The sequence below is a fragment of the Trachemys scripta genome, chromosome 3 (genome assembly GCF_013100865.1).
Source record: "Trachemys scripta elegans isolate TJP31775 chromosome 3, CAS_Tse_1.0, whole genome shotgun sequence".
In the NCBI taxonomy this organism is placed as follows: Eukaryota; Metazoa; Chordata; order Testudines; family Emydidae; genus Trachemys; species Trachemys scripta.
In genome coordinates this window covers 112,788,628-112,808,121 of record NC_048300.1, presented here as the reverse complement: position 1 = coordinate 112,808,121, position 19,494 = coordinate 112,788,628, and the positions used below count along the sequence as shown (strand labels likewise).

The 19,494-nt window shown below is 43.2% G+C and overlaps 1 protein-coding gene across 1 annotated transcript; it reads right to left on the bottom strand.

Annotated features, from left to right (window-relative positions):
• Positions 1-14,587: 14,587 nt before the first annotated feature.
• CCDC185 (coiled-coil domain containing 185) lies at positions 14,588-17,948 on the bottom strand. Its single transcript, XM_034765755.1, has one exon. The coding sequence runs from the start codon at positions 17,946-17,948 to the stop codon at positions 16,008-16,010; it is 1,941 nt and encodes a 646-aa protein (XP_034621646.1). The 3' UTR covers positions 14,588-16,007.
• Positions 17,949-19,494: the final 1,546 nt, after the last annotated feature.

The window sequence follows — 19,494 nt, the reverse complement described above, 5'->3', positions numbered from 1 at the left end:
ATCTGTCAGAACATCAGTCCACTAAGTCTGGTACCATAATTCCAACAGTGGCCAATACCTTATACTTTAGCGTCCTCTTTCTCCAGTAAAGCACCTACCTACTTAAACAATTTGCAGGTCAGAGTGGAGAGATCCATTTTATGTCTAATGCATGAGATCTGTTTCGCTTTACTTTAGCATGCATAATTACAATGTTACTATTGGTTACAACTTTATCTGGCCGTTTAAAAAAGTCCAGCTACAGTTAAGAGAGAGCTCACATCCATATGTGCTTCTACAAAGAAGGACCTGAGTATCCCCTAGAATGTATAGTGCTCCTCTGCCAGGCAGAAATTGTCTCAGCATTTTAACGGCATTGTGGACTTAATGGTCATTAATTATGGTAATGAGTGCACAGTGTTCAGTTTTGTCAACAAAGATGAATTGTTGTCTCCTAAAAGGAGCCAAGTTCTGGCTTCTCTGGGAATTAAGCAGGTAGAGTAAAGTTGCAGTAGCTTTTTAGAAGTACTATGACATTTGTAAGTTATTATCCAAATGTTTCAGTTCTTTCATAGCTTCAGTTCAATCTGCAACAGTCTTAAAGGCAGATGAGAGCAAGATTTGATGAATATATTTATACATTAATAAATGACTTCCACTGAATTAGCAATCCCTGAAAGTACAGTATAATATAAAAATACTACCATCTGGCTGGCGCTCTCTTTCTCTCTCTGTTTTTGTCTCTCAGAGGCCTCCTATCTCTTTGGTTAATTTTTGACAGAATTATATTTTTCTATACTTGGCAGGTATACAATTAAATCCAAAGCAGAGGTTATGCTGCTCAAACATCTAATATAGGCTTCATCGAGAGCTCTTTAACAGTTTAATTTCATATGAAAATGTAAATCAGAACCAGTGTTTTGTCAGTGTATAAGCAATGAATCCAAAATAATAATTTTACTACCAAACTTACATTTTGGGAAAAGCTTTGCTGAGATTATGGATCAATGTGTAACTCTTTAGTGCCCTCCCCTGTTCCAGTTTGGAAATGACTTTCACTTGTCAAGAAGTTAAACTCTTTTGTTGTTAAGGAAATCAAATTATCAGTTTGCTCCCAAAAAGAATATATTATTGTAGACACTGAAAAGAAAAGAAAAGAAAAGAAAAGAAAAGAAAAGAAAAGAAAAGAAAAGAAAAGAAAAGAAAATAGCTTCCCTACTACTCAAACATCAACTCATTAGTTCTTCAATCCAAACATCAACCTTGTAATTCTTCTGGAAGTGGAGAAAATCTTATAGCACTGAGATCTCAAGGGATATCCATTTCTTATTTTGTTAGTATTGGTAATACTAAGTATTACCAAAGTATTGGTAGTTCTTTTAAGTGAAACATTTGAGAGATACAAATGAAAAAACAAAACAACAATTAAAATTCACTACTCTCCAGGTATGTCTGAAAGAATTCCATCTGATTTTTTATTTTTATAGCAGCAGGTATATATGACACTTTCCATGCAGCTAAAAGGGCAGAGCCATGCCCTGATAAGCTTACTATCTAAACCAAGGGTGGGCAAACTATGGCCCAGGAGCCGCATTCAGCTCTCCAGACATTTTAATCTGGCCCTTGAGCTCTCGCCAGGGAGCAGGGCCTGGGGCTTGCCCTGCTCCAGCGGGGAGCGGGATTGGGGATTTGCCCCACTCCACGTGGCTCCTGGAAGCAACAGCATGCTCCCCCTCTGGCTTCTACATGAAGGGGCAGCCAGGGGGCTCTGCACGCTGCCTCTGCCCCAAGTGCTGCCCCGCAGCTCCCATTGCCCGGGAACCACTGCCAATGGGAGTTCCAGGGGCAGTGCCTGGGGACAGGGCAGCGTGCAGAGCCACCTGGCTGTGCCTGCATGTAGGAGCTGGAGGGGGGACATGCTGCTGCTGCTGCTGCTTCTGGGAGCTGCTTGAGGTAAGCGCCGCCTGGAGCCTACACCCCTGACCAACTCCCATGCCCCAAGACCCTACCCCAACCCTGATCCCCCTCCCATCCTCCGAACCCTTCTGTCCCAACCTGGAGCAACCTCCCGCACCCCAACTCCGCATCCTCAGCCCCACCTCAGAGCCCGCACTCCCAGCCAGAGCCCTCACCTCTTGACTTCTCTCCCCCCACATCTCAACCCCCTGCCCGCCCCAGCCTGGAGCCCCCTCCTGCACCCTGAACACCTCATTTCTGGCCCCACCCCAGAGCTCGCACCCCCAGCCAGAACTCTCACCCCCTCCCGCACCCCAACCCTCAATTTCGTGAGCATTCATGGCATTTCCATACCCAGATATGGCCCTCAGGCCAAAAAGTTTGCCCCCCTGATCTAAATAGACAAAGGAGTAATGCAATTACTTTTTTTTGGGGGGGGGGGTGAGATGGAGGAGATGGCAGGATGGTGGAAGAATGAGCAAAAATATCCACTAGATCTATTAGAGCAGTGGTTCCCAAAGTGAGGTGCCTGGACAACTTCGTCTACTGGAGGTTATGTGGGGTTCTGTCCCTTGAGCCAGGGCCAGAACACACCAGAATGGTGTTCAAGCACTTTTGCCACATGGAGGATTCCATTATGAGAACAAAATCACATCCTCCGTGCAGTGTGACCTCACATCCACCATTTGTGAGGAGTCACACTGGCGGGGGGCATTCCCCTGCTGGTAGGTGTGTTCCCATAGTACTGGAAATGAAAGGGGGTCAGAACAATTAGACAGATTTTAAAGGGATCCTCCATAGAAAAAAATTTGGGAACCACTGTGTTTGAAGATTCCTGGAGACTTACTTCATTATTGTATCAGGGTGAAATTCACTCACAGCGTGGAGGGCGAGTTCAAGATCTCCACAGCATTTAAGCCCTGAGCAAGGGCTGCATTAGGATTCCATGTCTGGAACAGCTATGAAAGAATAACTGAGCACTGCTGCATGCTGCCAGTCCCACATAAGCTGATACAGACTTCAATGGGAGTCAGGGTTGGGGAAGGGCTGGGGGAGCCATATTTTCCTGGAGCTTTAGTGGGGAGAGGGACTCTGCATCCCCGTTGGCCCTGCGTTAAGGAATGGGTATCACCTCCCCATAATCTCTGTACTGTACCCCCATAGAGCCTCAATACTCAAGATTTATGCAGGTGGGTGTAGTGGATTTCACCTCTTGAGAACAATGTCAGCTTTAAATAAAACCGATTCCTTCTAGTAAAGAGCAATTCACTATGTATATAACTGTGGCCCTACCAAATTCACGGTCCATTTTGGTCAATTTCACAGTCGCAGGATTTTTAAAATAATAAATTTCATGATTTCAGATATTTAAATCTGAAATTTCACAGTGTTGTAACTGGAGGGGTCCTGACCCAAAAGGGGTTAGTGAGGGGGGTCCCAAGGTTATTGTAGGGGGTCACAGTATTGCCAGGCTTACTTCTGCTCTGCTGCTGGCGGCGGCGCTGCCTTCAGAACTGGGCAGCCAGAGGATGACGACTGCGAGCCAGGAGCCCAGCTCTGAAGGCAGCGCCACCACCAGCAGCAGCGCAAAAATACGGATTGCATGGTGTAGTATTGCCACCCTTCCTTCTGCACTGCTGCCTGCAGAGGTAGGCCCTCAGGCAGCAGCCACCACTCTCCGGCCACCCAGCTCTGAAGGCAGTGCAGAAGTAAGGGCCTACTGGCCCACAACCCCCTACAATAACTGTGCAACACCCCCCCCACACACACAATCCCATTTTTGGGTCAGGACCCCCAGTTTGAGAAATGCTGGTCTCCCCTGTGAAATCTGTATAGTATTGGGTAAAAGTACACAAAAGTCCAGATTTCAGGGGAGAGAACAGATTTCAGGGTTCGTGATGCATTTTTCATGGCCGTGAATTTGGTAGGTCTCTACCTATAGCATTTCACGAATGCTACTCTTCTCTCCCTCTTCCCCATCCTCCCCTTAAGCATGGAATTCATTAATGAATGAAGCTTGCAGCCTCCTCCCTTTTAGATAATAGCTAACTGGCCTATAGCTTCGGTGCATTGTATCTGAATCGCAATAGCGACCTCAGAGGTATGAGCCTAACTTGTAAGGTTTTTTTCTCATTTCATTTGGTCCATAATAATTTCTGGGGATACTTCTGGCATTCTTATCCTCTTTGATAAGGAGAAATGTAAGTCCTATTTCTCACTCTCTTTCATTGTGTTATGCAATGTGTGCTAATAAGATGTTGTCCATCTGTCTTCCTTTTGTACATAGGATCTTGTATTCTACAAGACATTTATGTGGGTTAGCTTGCCTTCATATGATGTAAAGATAAGTAAATGGAAGTAAGAAAGACAATGATTAGAATACATAGATCAGAGATTTCTTCATCCCCCAAATAATCTGATTTTAAAAAACGAAGAAAGTAATCCTAAAAGCAGAGATTATCCAAAGCAATTGTGAACGTTGCTCCAAAATCTTAAGTGTATTTTGTGTTAGTTTTATAAATTTAATACAATCCATTAGAGCCCAATAAAAAAAACACATAGCTTGTTTATTGGCCTTGTTTGGGAGTTAAGGTTTTCAATTGGAAAATACTCAGCTTCCAAATATTTGGGAGTGATCATGCCAATGCAGGTCTTGAGGGAAATTTCCTAGTCTAGTGAGAGCCATCTAGCCAATGAGTGGGTGAATTTAGACTACGGCCCTGACTCTGCAATGATCTTTGTGCTAATCTGTGCAGATCTCATTTTAGGATTGAGGTCTTAGTCACCAGCCTAGTGTGTGTACACGGTATTTCAAAACTTTCAACATTACTCTGAACTAGTGGTCACCAGTGGCCATAAATATCAGTTAGTAGCAATTCTAGTAGTATGTTAAGGGCTGTTATAAAGTGGATGGTGATCGATTGTTCTCCATGTGCACTGCAGATAAAACAAGAAGCAATGGGCTTAATCTGCAGGAATGGAGATTTATCTTAGATATTAGGAAAAGTTTTCAAACTATAAGGTTAATTAAGCACTGGAATAGGTTACCAAGGGAGGTTGTAGAATCCCCGTCATTGGAGGTTTTTAAAAACCGGTTAGACAAAGACCTGTCAGGGATGATCTGGATATACTTGGTCTGCATCAATGAAGTGGGATGGATTAAATGACCTCTCAGGGTCCTTTCCAGCCCTACATTTTCTATGATTAGCCAGAATAAACAGCAATTCTTAAAGGAATTCTGTGAGGAAATTGTTTAGATGACATTTTAAACCCATTTGAAAATTGTGGATTTAAAAAGTCTTCTCTTTAGAGATTTGAACATTGTTTATTATAGAAAGGAGGGAGTTTGAACTTCAGCTCACTTCCCCATCCATCCATCCTTCCTTCCATCCATGGTAAAAGGGTATAATAAAGGGCAATAAAGGAAGATGATGAGGTAGGAAAAGTAGCTCACAAGCTTCCATGACATTACTACCAGCATTTGACTATGTTCTTACAGGGTGAAATTCACTTTGTGCAGAGGACCTAGACAAGATCTATGCACCACTTAAAAATAGGCAAAATAGGGCATTGGTCAGGAGCGGTGCAAGTGCTGATCTTCTGCCCAAATGTAAATTTCACCCAAAATCAGTAACATAATATGGCCAATCAATGGTTATATTTGCAGCACTGAATTTTTTGTTTGTTTGACAGAAACGTCCTCGGGCCGGATCTTAAACCTATTGAAGTAAATGGGTATTTTGCTACTATCAATTCCAGTTGGCTAGGAGACTCCATCCCATCCTGGCAGATGATGACCTAGCCTTTTTTATACCTGTTTTCATCACCTTTTGTCTGGACTTGGGCATGAAGCCATCAGCCCTTAGGAAATTTCAGCCAGTACAAAATGCTACAGCATAGGTGACCATGAGGCCATCAGACCTGTCCTCTGCTCGCTACACTGGCTTCCCATAGAACAGGGATCGGCAACCTTTGGCCCGCGACCCGCCAGGGTAAGCACCCTGGTGGGCCAGGCCGGTTTGTTTACCTGCCACATCCACAGGTTTGGCCGATCGCGGCTCCCTCTGGCCGCGGTTCACTGCTCCAGGCCAATGGGGACTGTGGCATCCTCTAAGAACTACAGACCATCACAAACCTCCCCACCTTCCGCTCTAAGTGCAAGGCAAACTTCTTCTACCTGCCTTCTGTAACCTAAACACATAACAACATGTACATAACAAAAAAAAACAAAACCAAACACTGCAAACACAATCCTCCTCCCACCCCCCCACGCCTCACCCCCAGAAGAAGATGGGAGAACAAACCACATGTGACAGATATTAGTCATGTTGCTTAATGCTCTACTGGAAGGTGCTTGGATGCTATTGTGAAGAATGATAAAACTCTATATAGAATAGGATAACATAGAATACACTTGGTTGAAAGCAGGATCAGGACTATAGACCTTACATTTACATAGTTATACAATTTTTTTAGAGACTAATTCAAAACTTCTTCTATTCATATAGTAGATTGCTTGCTTATAAAGAGCATATTCAATGAGGCCTTCAAAGACCTAGGCATTTTGCTAAGGATCCACTGATTAGGCTAAGGGGAAAAAATCTAATCACTTGTTCATGGGTAGAAAATACTTCATTTGGTTGTCCAATAACACTGGTCTACAATTTTTGAGAAGTCGTCTGCTTCAGAGATAAAATATGCTATTATGTATTTTGATGTGCTGAATTCAAATATGACAATTAAAACAACTGATTGGTGACTGTTTCTAAGATATTTAAGTTTTTACATTTTATGTCTATGTATATTATATAGATAGTAGAGTTTTAATCATAAATTGTAAACCTAGGTCTTTTCATGTGTTTATGGTTGCTTTACATGATAATATTTCACCTGTCCTGTTTATGTAACACTTTAAAAATCAGCAAAAGGGTTATATAAATAAAATTTATTATGAAACAAAAGGAAAAAACTATTATGTACATAGTTTAGTCCTATTCAGTGTCTACTCGGTGCTTCTTGGCTTGTCTCTTGTATTCATTAAATGGAGCATCACTTGTCACTGTCCAGCAATAGTCTGCAAGCATTGATGGGCTCCATTTGCCCTGATAGCGTTTCTCCATTGTTGCAATGTCCTGGTGAAATCGCTCGCTGTGCTCGTTGCTCACTGCTCCACAGTTTGGTGGAAAAAAATCTAGATGAGAGTGCAAAAAATGTATCTTTAGTGACATGTTGCAACCAAGGCTTTTGTATGCCTTGAGGAGGTTTTCCACCAACAAGTAGTTGTCTGCCTTGTTGTTTCCGAAAAAATTTATTGCCACTAACTGGAAGGCTTTCCATGCCGTCTTTTCCTTGCCACGCAGAGCATGGTCAAATGCATCATCTTGAAGAAGTTCACGAATCTGAGGACCAACAAAGACACCTTCCTTTATCTTAGCTTCACTTAACCTTGGAAATTTTCCACGGAGGTACTTGAAAGCTGCTTGTGTTTTGTCAATGGCCTTGACAAAGTTCTTCATCAGACCCAGCTTGATGTGTAAGGGTGGTAACAAAATCTTCCTTGATTCAACAAGTGGTGGATGCTGAACACTTTTCCTCCCAGGCTCCAATGACTGTCAGAGTGGCCAATTTTTCTTGATGCAGTGGGAATCTCTTGCACAACTATCCCATTTGCAAAGAAAACAGCAGTACTTTGTGTATCCAGTCTGCAGACCAAGCAAGAGAGCAACAATCTTCAAATCACCACAAAGCTGCCACTGATGTTGGTCATAGTTTATGCACCTCAAAAGTTGTTTCATGTTGTCATAGGTTTCCTTCATATGGACTGCATGACCAACTGGAATTGATGCCAAAACATTGTCATTATGCAATAAAACAGCTTTAAGACTTGTCTTCGATGAATCAATGAACCATCTCCACTCATCTGGATCATGAACGATGGTGAGGGCTGCCATCACACCATCGATGTTGTTGCAGGCTACAAGATCACCTTCCATGAAGAAGAATGGGACAAGATCCTTTTGACGGTCACAGAACATGGAAACCCTAACATCACCTGCCAGGAGATTCCACTGCTGTAGTCTGGAGCCCAACAGCTCTGCCTTACTCTTGGGTAGTTCCAAATCCCTGACAAGGTCATTCAGTTCACCTTGTGTTATGAGGTGTGGTTCAGAGGAGGAGGATGGGAGAAAATGTGGGTCCTGTGACATAGATGGTTCAGGACCAGAAGTTTCATCCTCTTCCTCGTCTGACTCAAGTGAGAATGATTCTGGTGCATCAGGAACTGGCAGCCCTTCTCTGTGGGGTACTGGGCATATAGCTGATGGAATGTTTGGATAATGCACAGTCCACTTTTTCTTCTTTGACACACCTTTCCCAACTGGAGGCACCAAGCAGAAGTAATAATTGCTGGTATGATCTGTTGGCTCTCTCCAAATCATTGGCACTGCAAAAGGCATAGATTTCCTTTTCCTGTTCAACCACTGGCGAAGATTTGTTGCACAAGTGTTGCAGCATATGTGTGGGGCCCACCTCTTGTCCTGATCTCCAGTTTTGCAGCCAAAATAAAGGTGATAGGCTTTCTTAACCATAGTGGTTATACTGCGCTTTTGTGATGCAAAAGTCACTTCACCACAAACATAGCAGAAGTTATCTGCACTGTTCACACAAGTACGAGGCATCTCTGCTCACGTTGGCTAAACAGAAATGTGTCCCTTTGCAAAATCAAACACTGACAAATAAGAGAGCACGACACTGTATGATTTCTAGAGCTGATATAGGGCAATTTGTTCAGCAGAGTGATGTAAGCTTCGTTATGATTGCATCATCCATGACTTCTAGGAATAACATGATGCAATTCATATCACGTATGACGCAATACCAGCTTCAGATTGCATCATTCATTGTTTTGCCTAAAAAGCAAGTACTGTCCAAACCCAGTCATAGATTTATTCATAGATCCAGTCAAAGATGTATTTAGTCATTTCTGGTTTAAATTGAGATCCCTTCCCTTTATAACTCACTTATCCTCTGCCATTCCCAAGTCAAGGGTCGTATATACTGACCCAATAGCATATCTTGAAAACTAGAGCCAATCAACAATTTTAAGCATCATTTTCGTTCTTAGTGACCCAGAATTAGTAAAATTTGACTACATTTATTTCAGAAGCATTTTGGCTGTAGAGCAGTGTAACAAATGAGATTGTCCCAGTTTTCAAGCGGTGTTCTTGTTCTCAAGAAAATTAGCATACTGAAATATTATTACTGCTGCCATCATCTAAAGGCTCTTCTCGGTGTTCTATTTTGAAATATTGTGCCAGTTCTCATTTGTGCTTCCTTGTTTTTAGTTTCTCTGACTCTTACTTGATTTTATTTAGTTTTGTCTTCGTTTCATATGAATGGTAATGCCACTGTCACAATCAGTCTGAGAATAAGTAGGCATTGACACTATATAAAAATGTATTTCAAATAAGACTAAATTCTATCATCTAAATAGCATTGTAGACAACCTCCATCTGGTGTTCGGAATCTAGATCTGATCCTACAGAATAGTTTTCTCTTAATATTGTCTGTTGTGGCTCACTGACTAGCCTCAAATATGTTTTTATCCTTATCTCCCTTCAATTCAGTAGTCAATAGTCTGGAGCTGGAAAACATCAACACTTTTGCCGTTCATTTATTTTTTTATATATTATATATATTAGAGCTATCAATTAATCGCAGTTAACTCACGTGATTAACTAAAAAAATTAATTGTGATTAATCACAGTTTTAATCGCATTGTTAAACAATAGAATACCAATTGAAATGTATTAAATATTTTTGGATGTTTTTCTACATTTTCAAATATATTGATTTCAATTACAACACAGAATACAAAGTGTACAGTGCTCACTTTATATTTTTATTACAAATATTTGCACTGTAAAATGTTAAACAAAAGAAATAGTATTTTTCAATTCACCTCATACAAGCACTGTACTGCAATCTCTTTATCGTGAAAGTTAAACTTACAAATGTAGATTTTTTTTTGTTTGTTACTTAACTGCACTCAAAAACAAAACAATGGAAAACTTTACAGCCTACAAGTCCACTCAGTCCTACTTCTCATTCAGCCAATCACTAAGACAAACCAGTTTGTTTACATTTATGGGAGATAATGCTGCCCTCTTCTTATTTACAGTGTCACCAGAAAATGAGAACAGGCATTTGAATGGGATTTTTGTAGCCGGCATTGCAAGGTATTTATGTGCCAGATATGGTAAACATTGGTATGCTCCTTCATGCTTCAGCTACCATTCCAGAGGACATGCTTCCATGCTAATGACGCATGTTAAAAAATAATGTATTAATTAAAATTTGTGACTGAACTTCTTTGGGGAGAATTGTATGTCTCTTGCTCCATTTTACCCATATTCTGCCATATATTTCATGTTATAGTAGTCTTGGATGATGACTCAGCATGTTCATTTTAAGAACACATTCACTGCAGATTTGACATAATGCAAAGAAGGTATCAATGTGAGATTTCTAAAGATAGCTACAGCACTTGACCCAAGGTTTAAGAATCTGAAGTGCCTTCCAAAATCTGAGAGGGATGAGGTATAGAGCATGCTTTCAGAAGTCTTAAAAGAGCAACACTCCGATGCACAAACTATAATACTAGGGTGACCAGATCACCCAAGTCAAATATCGGGACGCCGGGGGGCGGGGGGAGGGGTTGGCGTGACGTGGGGGGCGGGGCCAAAACAAACAAACAAAAAAACCACCCTTCCTCCACAAGCACTGGAGGGAGGCCCGGGAGACATAGGGGAAGCACGGGGCCAGGGTGAGTGAGAGTCCGGCCTGGCCCCGAGCAGGCAGGACACAGTCGGGCGGTAGGGAGAGTAGGGGGGCTTCCCGCAGGGCCAGGCAGTGGCTGTTCTCCCCCCGGGCAGCGGGACTCGGGAGCAGCCGCTGCTGCAGCTTCCACTGCCGCGGGGGGAGGAAGCAGCCAATGGCCAAGCTCGGCGGCTGCGGCTCTGGCGTCCCTGAACCCCACAAACCCAGGCCTGTTGCGGGGACCCAGCAGCACACATGCTGCGCCCAGCCCCTGGCCAGTCGCGTCTGGGCTGCTGCCCAGCTGGTGCTATCCCGCGGCGGCCCCGGAGTGGGGGCAATAGGCCCCAGTCCCCCCGTCCCGCTCGGGTCCCGCAGGGGAACAGGCTCAGGGGGTTCGGGGGTGCCAGAGCCGCAGCTGCCGAGCTGGCCATCAGCCGCTTCCTCCCCCTGCGGCAGTGGGAGCTGCAGCAGCGGCTGCTCCCGAATCCCACTGCCCGGGGGGGAGAACAGCCGCCGCCTGGCCCCGCGGGCCGCCCCCCTCCTCTCCCTACCGCCCAACTGAGTCCTGCCTGCTCAGGACCAGGCTGGACTCACACACCCCAGCCCTGCGCTTCCCCTGCGTCTCCGGGGCCTCCCTCCAGTGCTTGTGGAGAGAGGAGGAATGGTGAGCCTGGAGAAGAGGCAGGGATTCGGGGAGGGAGCCAATGGGGGGAAGAGGGGACGGAGTTGGGGTGGCGGGGGGGGGACGACGAGCACTTCCGGGCTCCAGGATCCGGAGCATTTCCTTGTTTGTCCAGTGTCCCAACCGCACATCAGTCGGGACGCGGGACAAACAAGGAAATATCAGGACAGTCCCAATAAAATCGGGACGTCTGGTTACCCTATACAGATCCGAAACCACCAAAAAATAAAATCAACCTTTTGCTGGTAGCAACTGACTCAAATGATGAAAATGAACATGTGTCAGTCCACACTGTTTTGGATTGTTATCAAGCAGAACCAGTCATCAGCATGGATGCATGTCCCCTGGAATGGTGGTTGAAGCATGAAGGGACATAGAATATCAGGTTTAGAGGTCATCTAGTCCAACCCCGTGCTCAAAGCAGGACCAATCCCCAGACAGATTTTTACTCCAGTTCCTTAAATGGCCCCCTCAAGGATTAAACTCACAACCCTGGATTTAGCAGGCCAATGCTCAAACCACTGAGCTATCCGTCCCCCCAAGGAATCAAAGTGGTGTTTAGGACCCTGAGAAAGAGCCCACACTACCAGGTACACATACCTGCCCTGCCCCCAGCTTCTCTCCATACGAATCTTTAGCTCATCTGGCATGTAAATATCTTGCGACGCCAGCTACAACAGTGCCATGGGAATGCCAGTTCTCACTTTCAGATGACATTGTAAAGAAGCAGGCAGCATTATCTGCTGCAAATGTAAAAAAAAAAAACTTGTTTGTCTGAGAGATTGGTTGAACAAGAAATAGGACTGAGTGGACTTTCTAGGCTCTAAAGTTTTACATTGTTTTATTTTTGAATGAAGTAATTTTTTTGTACATAATTCTACATTTGCAAGTTCAACTTTCATGATAAAGTGATTGTACTACAGTACTTGTATTAGGTGAATTAAAAATACTATTTCTTTTGTTTTTTACAGTGCAAATATTTGTAATAAAAATATAAAGTGAGCACTGTACACTTTGTATTCTGTTATAATTGAATATATTTGAAAATGTAAAAAACATCCAAAATATTTAAATAAATGGTATTCTATTATGTTTAACAGTCCGATTAATTGTGATTAGCTTTTTTAATCACTTGTCAGCCCTAATATATATACAAGGAGGAGAGCCTGGGATCACTAAGACCTAACTGGCTGATGAAGTCTAGCTGGGAGAGGAGCGGGGCTGGGTTTATACAGCCAGGAAGCTGGTGACAGGAAGGGGGCTGCAAGGAAGTAGTTTGCAATCTCTCCTTGGGAGAAGTGATGTGTGTTTGAGGCTACAGGGATCAGTAGTCTGTAGTTACTCCCTGGAAGGAGGGAGTTTGAGCTGGTACACTTGGTGGGGCAGGGATGACAAGAAGCTGTGGGAAGGAGCAACGGGGTCTGAGGAAATCCACAGTTGTCCCTGGACTGGAGTAGTGGGTGGGCCCAGAATCACTATTGGCCACGGGGAAAGTGGCACCATCAGGATAGTGCCATAGAAGAATACTGGTGACTGTTTGTGTGGAAGGATTTTGGGTAATCCCAGGAAGGTAAAACCACATAGTGACCCAGCTGGAGGGCTGAGCCAGGAAGAGGAGTCAGTGACTCCTGGAGTGAGAGAAGAGCTGCAAAGGGTGAAAGAGACAGTGTGATAGAGTGCAGCTGCAGGAAGGGGCACTGGCCTTGCACAGCTAGTCCCCAGAACCACCAGGAGACAGTGCCGTCAAGCAGTGAGTAGAGCCCCCATCACAGGACCCTTCAGGAGGGTTGGTATTTTGTACAATGAAACCCACAAAATTCTGAATGCAGGTGGTTATCTTGTTTTTTCATAACTACTTCAAGTATTATCAAGGCATTTCCTTTTTTCTCTCTATTATGATATGTATTTTTATGTCCAGCATGCTATGAATGTTAAAATGTTTTGCATTTTAAAAATCAAACATACTGTAAGAAAAATATGAATTCAAACAGATAAACAAAGTAGGACAGAGGTTATACAGTAAGAAAAATTACAACATTTAATGATATGATTCACTGTCCCAGAAATTTTATAAATATATATATTCATTTCTGATAGTATACTAACACTAATGCAGTTTTATTCTTAAGTGCTCTACTACATCTTGTTTTACAATTTGAAGTTTCAGTAGTATTCAAATATTGCTTCACATCACAAAACTCTACATCTACATCTAAGTGCTTTAGAAGTACTCAGAATATTCTGATAAATCAAATAATCCACTGTTTCTAGAAGAGTAAAATATGTTATTCAGTCTTTAAAGCACTTAATATATTTTACATTAGTAATTCCATTTAAAACTGTTTCCGATATAGTACCCTTTACATTTTCTTTGCATAAAGCTACTAATTGTACAATGTAGGAACAACAAAATTATTCCACATATTAAAATATAAATATAATATTTCCAAAATGATTACTGTTTTGGATTATTTAGATATTACTAGAATTAAATTCAGTATATGAATTATTTGGAATATTTATGTAAGATTAAATAAATGTTTGAGAACTAAAACTGACCATTGGTAATTTTACCAATGGGAATAACTCATAGTATTCCCGAAGTGGAAGGCCTTCTGTATCACCAGTCCTTTACCATATGGCTTTCTACTGATTGAAGTAGCATTCCTATGGCAGAATTATAACAAGTGTTTAAAAAAAGCTGTACCCAAATTTGTTCGGTGCTTTAAAAGCTCAGCTAAGAGGAAATACTATACAACATAATATACAAACTTTACATTTTAATTGAAAGCTTAGATTTTCAAATACACGTAGCATTCCCGAGCCTCCTATTGCCATTGTTTAAAATAGCTTCTTTGAATACTCTAGTGCCAGAAACTACATCTCAAATGCGTTCATTAATTTTTTTAAAATCAACGTAATAATGTGCATAACTACAGGAAATGGACAAGAGCTGCATTTTAGATTGCATTAAGATCTCAGTAAATTCAACTAAATGTTCTAAATGGAACTTTAGCTGTGTTTCAAAAGCGATACAATTAATTAGAAATAAAACCATATTCTGATCTCAGCAAGTGAAAACTAGAAGCTGAATGTTTGTTTGGACATGGTGGGAAAACATCCAAGCCCACTTCAATGGGGCTAGGATTTCACCCCTTCCATTTTTAATATAATTCAGTGTTCTGAAACCTTATGTGATATGAAACATTTTTACCAAGTGAACCAAGTTGAATCCTATTCAAGATGAAAGCACTTGAACTTGATGCCTTTGGGCACCCTTTTGCTGAAGTGTGACATATTTGGGACAGTGGAAGAATGGCAGTCCCTTAACCAGATTGTAAACGAGTGTCTTTAAAATCTGCTATAGGAGGGGTGAAATCCTAACCCCACAAAAGTCAATGGGAATTTTGCTATTGACTTCAGTTGCATCTGGATTTCACCCCACATACTCTATTGGTAAATATTTTTCTTTATATTCATCAGTAGCATTCTTTTTAGTGTCAAATTAGTACTGGTGAAAGATTGGGGTAGGGGAGGAAGGTTTAAGTCTCTAACATTAGCCATACATCTAGTCTATCAAATGCAGATATGATAGAATAATAGTGTTGTTTTTAAAAAAAGCCACACCCAAATGTGTTCAGTGCTTGAAAAGTTCAGATTTTAAACAGTTGGGGAAATACCCAGACAACAGAAATAGAAATAAAGAAAATGTTTGGACACATGCAGGTTCAGTATGAAAGCAACCAAATCTTTATACAATCAGGGTCAGATCCTCTATCTGTCAATATGTGGAACTCCCTAGTGAAATGAATATCTTTTTATATATTAAAAAAAAAAACAGCATATGGCTCACAGTGAGAACTAAGCGAGAACTCCACTGTATCCAAGCACCATCAGTCTCAAAATACCTGCATCCATAGATTGTTTAGATCTGGCATGATTCATGTTTAACATACCTATGTAATGTTTTCTCATCGAATATATGGTCTGATCAGTGTATTTACTAAGTGATTGAAGGCAGAAAAAAACAAGTTATTTAATATTTGTGGATGTTGCATTATTCAGTTCTTGGAATCTTGGAACCTAGACCTTTGTTATTATGGGTTTATGTAGCATTAATGCTGTAAGGTGCTTTACAAATGCAGACTAAGACAAGGTATCTAACCATGTTTCCACAGTGTGCCTGCAATTAGATAGCATTCGTGCTTTTTTTAGTAACCTTTTCTGGATTCCATCAAAATCTACCTTCTACATTAAATCAGTTAAATAGTATAGATTCCAGGTGGCCCATTTTCAGTTTATAAACAGAATACAATTGCAAAATGGTGCACTTAAATAAACACTGTGAAATCCTTTAGGCCATAATCCTACTGAAAATGATCAGTGCATTTGAGACACACCCAGGTTAAGGGTGAAACCATTTTAGTGTAATACAATGCAGAATTCTAGACAAGCCACAAAATGAATGTATTGCAAGCCATCATTTTAGCACAAGAATGATTGCAATTTTTCTTTTTAAGTCTTACTAGATCCCTTTAGGAAGACTTGCATTGTGATGGACATCTCAAGTCATCTAGTCAAATGAATGGCTGTTAATCAGTTCTCTCACTTTTTTTCTCAGGTCATAAGATGCTCTTGCTATTTTTCTAGAGTCTTCAACAGCCGCTTCCTTGTCCCTTAAAATTCTATTGCTTTTTTCATCTTTCCTTTTGATGGCTTCCTGAATTTCCTGTAGGTGACATTTTTCATCATCTTCAACTTTTTGTTTTCGAAAGTGGTGGTTTATTTCTTTTAAATAGTTACTTTCCTTGCTACGTTGTGCTTTGTCTTGGATATTTTTAGACATAATTTCTCGGGCTTGCTGGATCTTCATCTCCGCTATCTGCAGCAACATATTTTTACGCCTTCTTTTTTCTTCCTCAGTCTCTTTTGCTCTAAACTTGGCCAATAGGACTTGTTCTTCATCCCTTGAAGATTTTTCTTTTAGTTCTTTGTTCCTTTCTTCCATCAGCTGATCAAGGATTTCTTGAGATCTTTGAAGCTTTTGTTCTATAGAAAGCCTCTTATAAAGCTCATCAGCTTTGACTTGGTGATCCATTTGCGGTTTCAGGGGCCTGTGTCTGGTTTTTTCATATTGGTTCAGATCTTGACTCCTTTTCTTCCCCTCCATTTCTTTCAACAGTCTTTTTTCAAAGGCCTGCGCCATTTTTTCCTTTAATAGATTATAGTTGTACTGCTTAGCATTCTTCTCAGCTATTCTTTTCTCTCTCAGTTGCTTTTCTTGACAGCGTTTCCTGTACTCAGCTTGGACTTTAGTTCTTTCACGTTTTTCCTTCCGCCTCATTTCTTGCTCCTCGGCTACTTTTTCCCACTTCTTGTGCTGTAACATCATTTCTTTCTCTCTGGCCTTCAAAAGCTGTTGCTCTTCTAGCCTGAGCCTGGCTTTCCTGTGCTCTCTATCCCTTTGCCACTTCTCCAGGCTTTCAGCAAGATGGTGCTGCCTTTCTTTTTCCAGTTTTGATTTGATCTTCTTCTCCCTCCCTCTCATCTTATCCCAGGCATCAGAGGTCTGCTGCTGCCTCTCTTTTAGATCCTGCTCCTCCCGATGCCTGGCCAGCATCAGAGCTGCAATCTTTCGGTCCCTTTCAGGGATTAAGTTCTCATATCTCTTATCAGTTAGATCCTGGACGCTGACTTGGGGCTCTCTCCTTCTTGACCTCGGGGGATGGTGGACGCTGTGTTTGTGGTAATGGTTTTCAGCCTGTGTATCCTCTTCATCCTCATCTTCATACTGTCTGGCAAAGGAGTGCATCAGGTCACTCAGGCTTGGGCTGCTCTCACACGCCTCCTGCCAGCCCCCGCTCTTGAGCTCTTTCTTCCCGGGCTTGCTGGGGGCGGTCTCCAGCTGGCAGGAGGAAGAGGAGGCGCAGGCGGAAAGGGGCTTGCTGGCCTCAGAGATGAAATCTGGGCCATACTCCCGGGTCCTCTGCACAGGGCTGGCCCACTGGTCCTCCCTGAGCCCCTCCTCCAGCCGGCTGCCCCGGCCCAAGGGGCTGCTGTCGGGGTGCCCCGGGCAGTCCCCCCGGAAGAGGCTGGTGCAGGAGGGGTTCAGGGAGGTCGCATACCCTTCCCCCGCCGGGGGCACATGCCGCTGCCAGGAGGAGGAGCGGCGGGACTGGTGGGGGACCCGGCTCTTCTGTCCCTTCCTCAGCCCCGCTTTCTGGTACGTCGGGGGCAGGCTGCAGCCCCCTTCCCCGCCCGCCGTCTCCGGCTCCGAGCCGTACGGGTCCAGGTACTGCGGCGGCGAGAAGCTGCCCGAGCCCGGCCGCGCCATCTCCGAGCGGGGCGCGGGGCAGCCGGGCTCAGCGCGGGGGAAGCTGCGGGGCGCGGCCGGCTTCTTGCTGCCTCTGTTGGGCGCTCGGTCACTCAGGGAGAAGCCCGCGGGGAAGCGCCAGCCGCTCTCGGCCCCGAGACACCGCCCCGGCCCTCGCCGCCGCCGCCGCGGCTGCTGCATGGCCCAGCTCCTGCCCCGCGGCGCATCAGCACAGTGACCGCCGCGCCGCGTCACAATGGGCCCGCAGCTTTTAGCCCCGCGCCCGCCTCAGCCCGCCACGCGCAGCCACCCCGCACCTGATACAAGGGTATCAACCATTATTTGGCAGATCTTGGCTTAAGCTAAGGTGACCAGAGATCAAGGTGATCAAAAAAGCACCTTGAAACTTTCAAAAAATACTGGACGGACACGTCAAATATTTGAAAAAGAAGTTGGGACAGATAAGCAATGTATCCATGAAGCTCACTATTAAAGTCTGACAGGCAGTCAAAATATTGGAAGCCCAGAATTGTGCCTTATGCTCTGAAGCCTCTGGTGCAAGCTGATTTGGATCATTTAATGAACACCAGAGTCTTGTCACCAGTTTCACACAGTGAAGTGGCTCCATTCATCAAATGATCAAGAAGGATGGCCCAGTCCAAATGTGTGGAGCTATCAAAGTTAGTGAGTTGCTGTTCCAGGGCAAATCCTTGCAATTTAAAAGTCTCTGGTAGTCCACTTGTAACTTTTAGTTAGGTTATACAGTGCTTAGCCATGTAACCAATAAAGTATATGTGTTTGGAAAGTTTTTGTAAGTAGGTTTGGAGGAATGTGATGCCCTCCTTTTAAATGTTTTAGCACTTTTGTGTTAGTTTCAATTTTGCAGCTAGAACAATAAAGTGAATAGAAACAGTTTTGTGCTGTATCTCCTTCTCTGCTGAGTCCAAACATAACATGCAGAATTCCTCCTTTGGCCTCACTTCAGCTCTCTCTGACTGTACACCATCAGTGCAGGCTACAACTGACTGTTTTGTGCTTGTCTGATGCCAACATGGCTGCTTCTCCATCAGAGGTCACTGCTTTGTCTGCAGCACCTCCAAAATTATAGCTGCCTCCTCCTTTTGTTTTTATGTTTTGTTGCTTACTCCCCCTCTCTTGCTGGCCAGCCCATGCTACTCCTGCAGCAAAAGCAGCAGTCTGGCACCTTGTTTCTAGGTGAACTTCTTTTCTTTTGTTCATGTTCAGGCAGTGAGAACACTGGACACTCATGGGATAGAAGATCTTCATTGCCATTGTTATAGTTGGACCCAGCAGAGAAGGAGATAAGGGGAGCTGATTTAAACACAACTATGTCTATCTGCTGTGGTGACTCTTATTATTCTGGCAATAAACTGGAACAAATGAAAGTAAGGCTCTGCCCAGAGTTCATTGAAAGGGGCAGAACATCCACAAAGATGAGGACTATATGTTGGAATTTACTTGTTTTCTTGGTTCATTTGAGAGTCTGTGTAGTGAGAAGAGCATTGGGGTGCTAAGCTCTTAGTGGCCAGTTAGGGTGACCAGACAGCAAATGTGAAAAATCAGGACGGGGTTGGGGGGGGTAAAAGGAACCTATATAAGAAAAAAGAGCCAAAAATCAGGACTGTCCCTATAAAAATCAGGATATCTGGTCACCCTATGACCTGTGTTTTTAAAGGAGGCAGTGTTTTGAATCCTCTGAAGGGTTTTTTAACTCCATATTCTCATT

Bases quoted from the DNA above. Each gene is read 5' to 3' on its own strand.
- CCDC185 (XM_034765755.1), bottom strand. From the start codon at position 17,948: ATGCAGCAGCCGCGGCGGCGGCGGCGAGGGCCGGGGCGGTGTCTCGGG.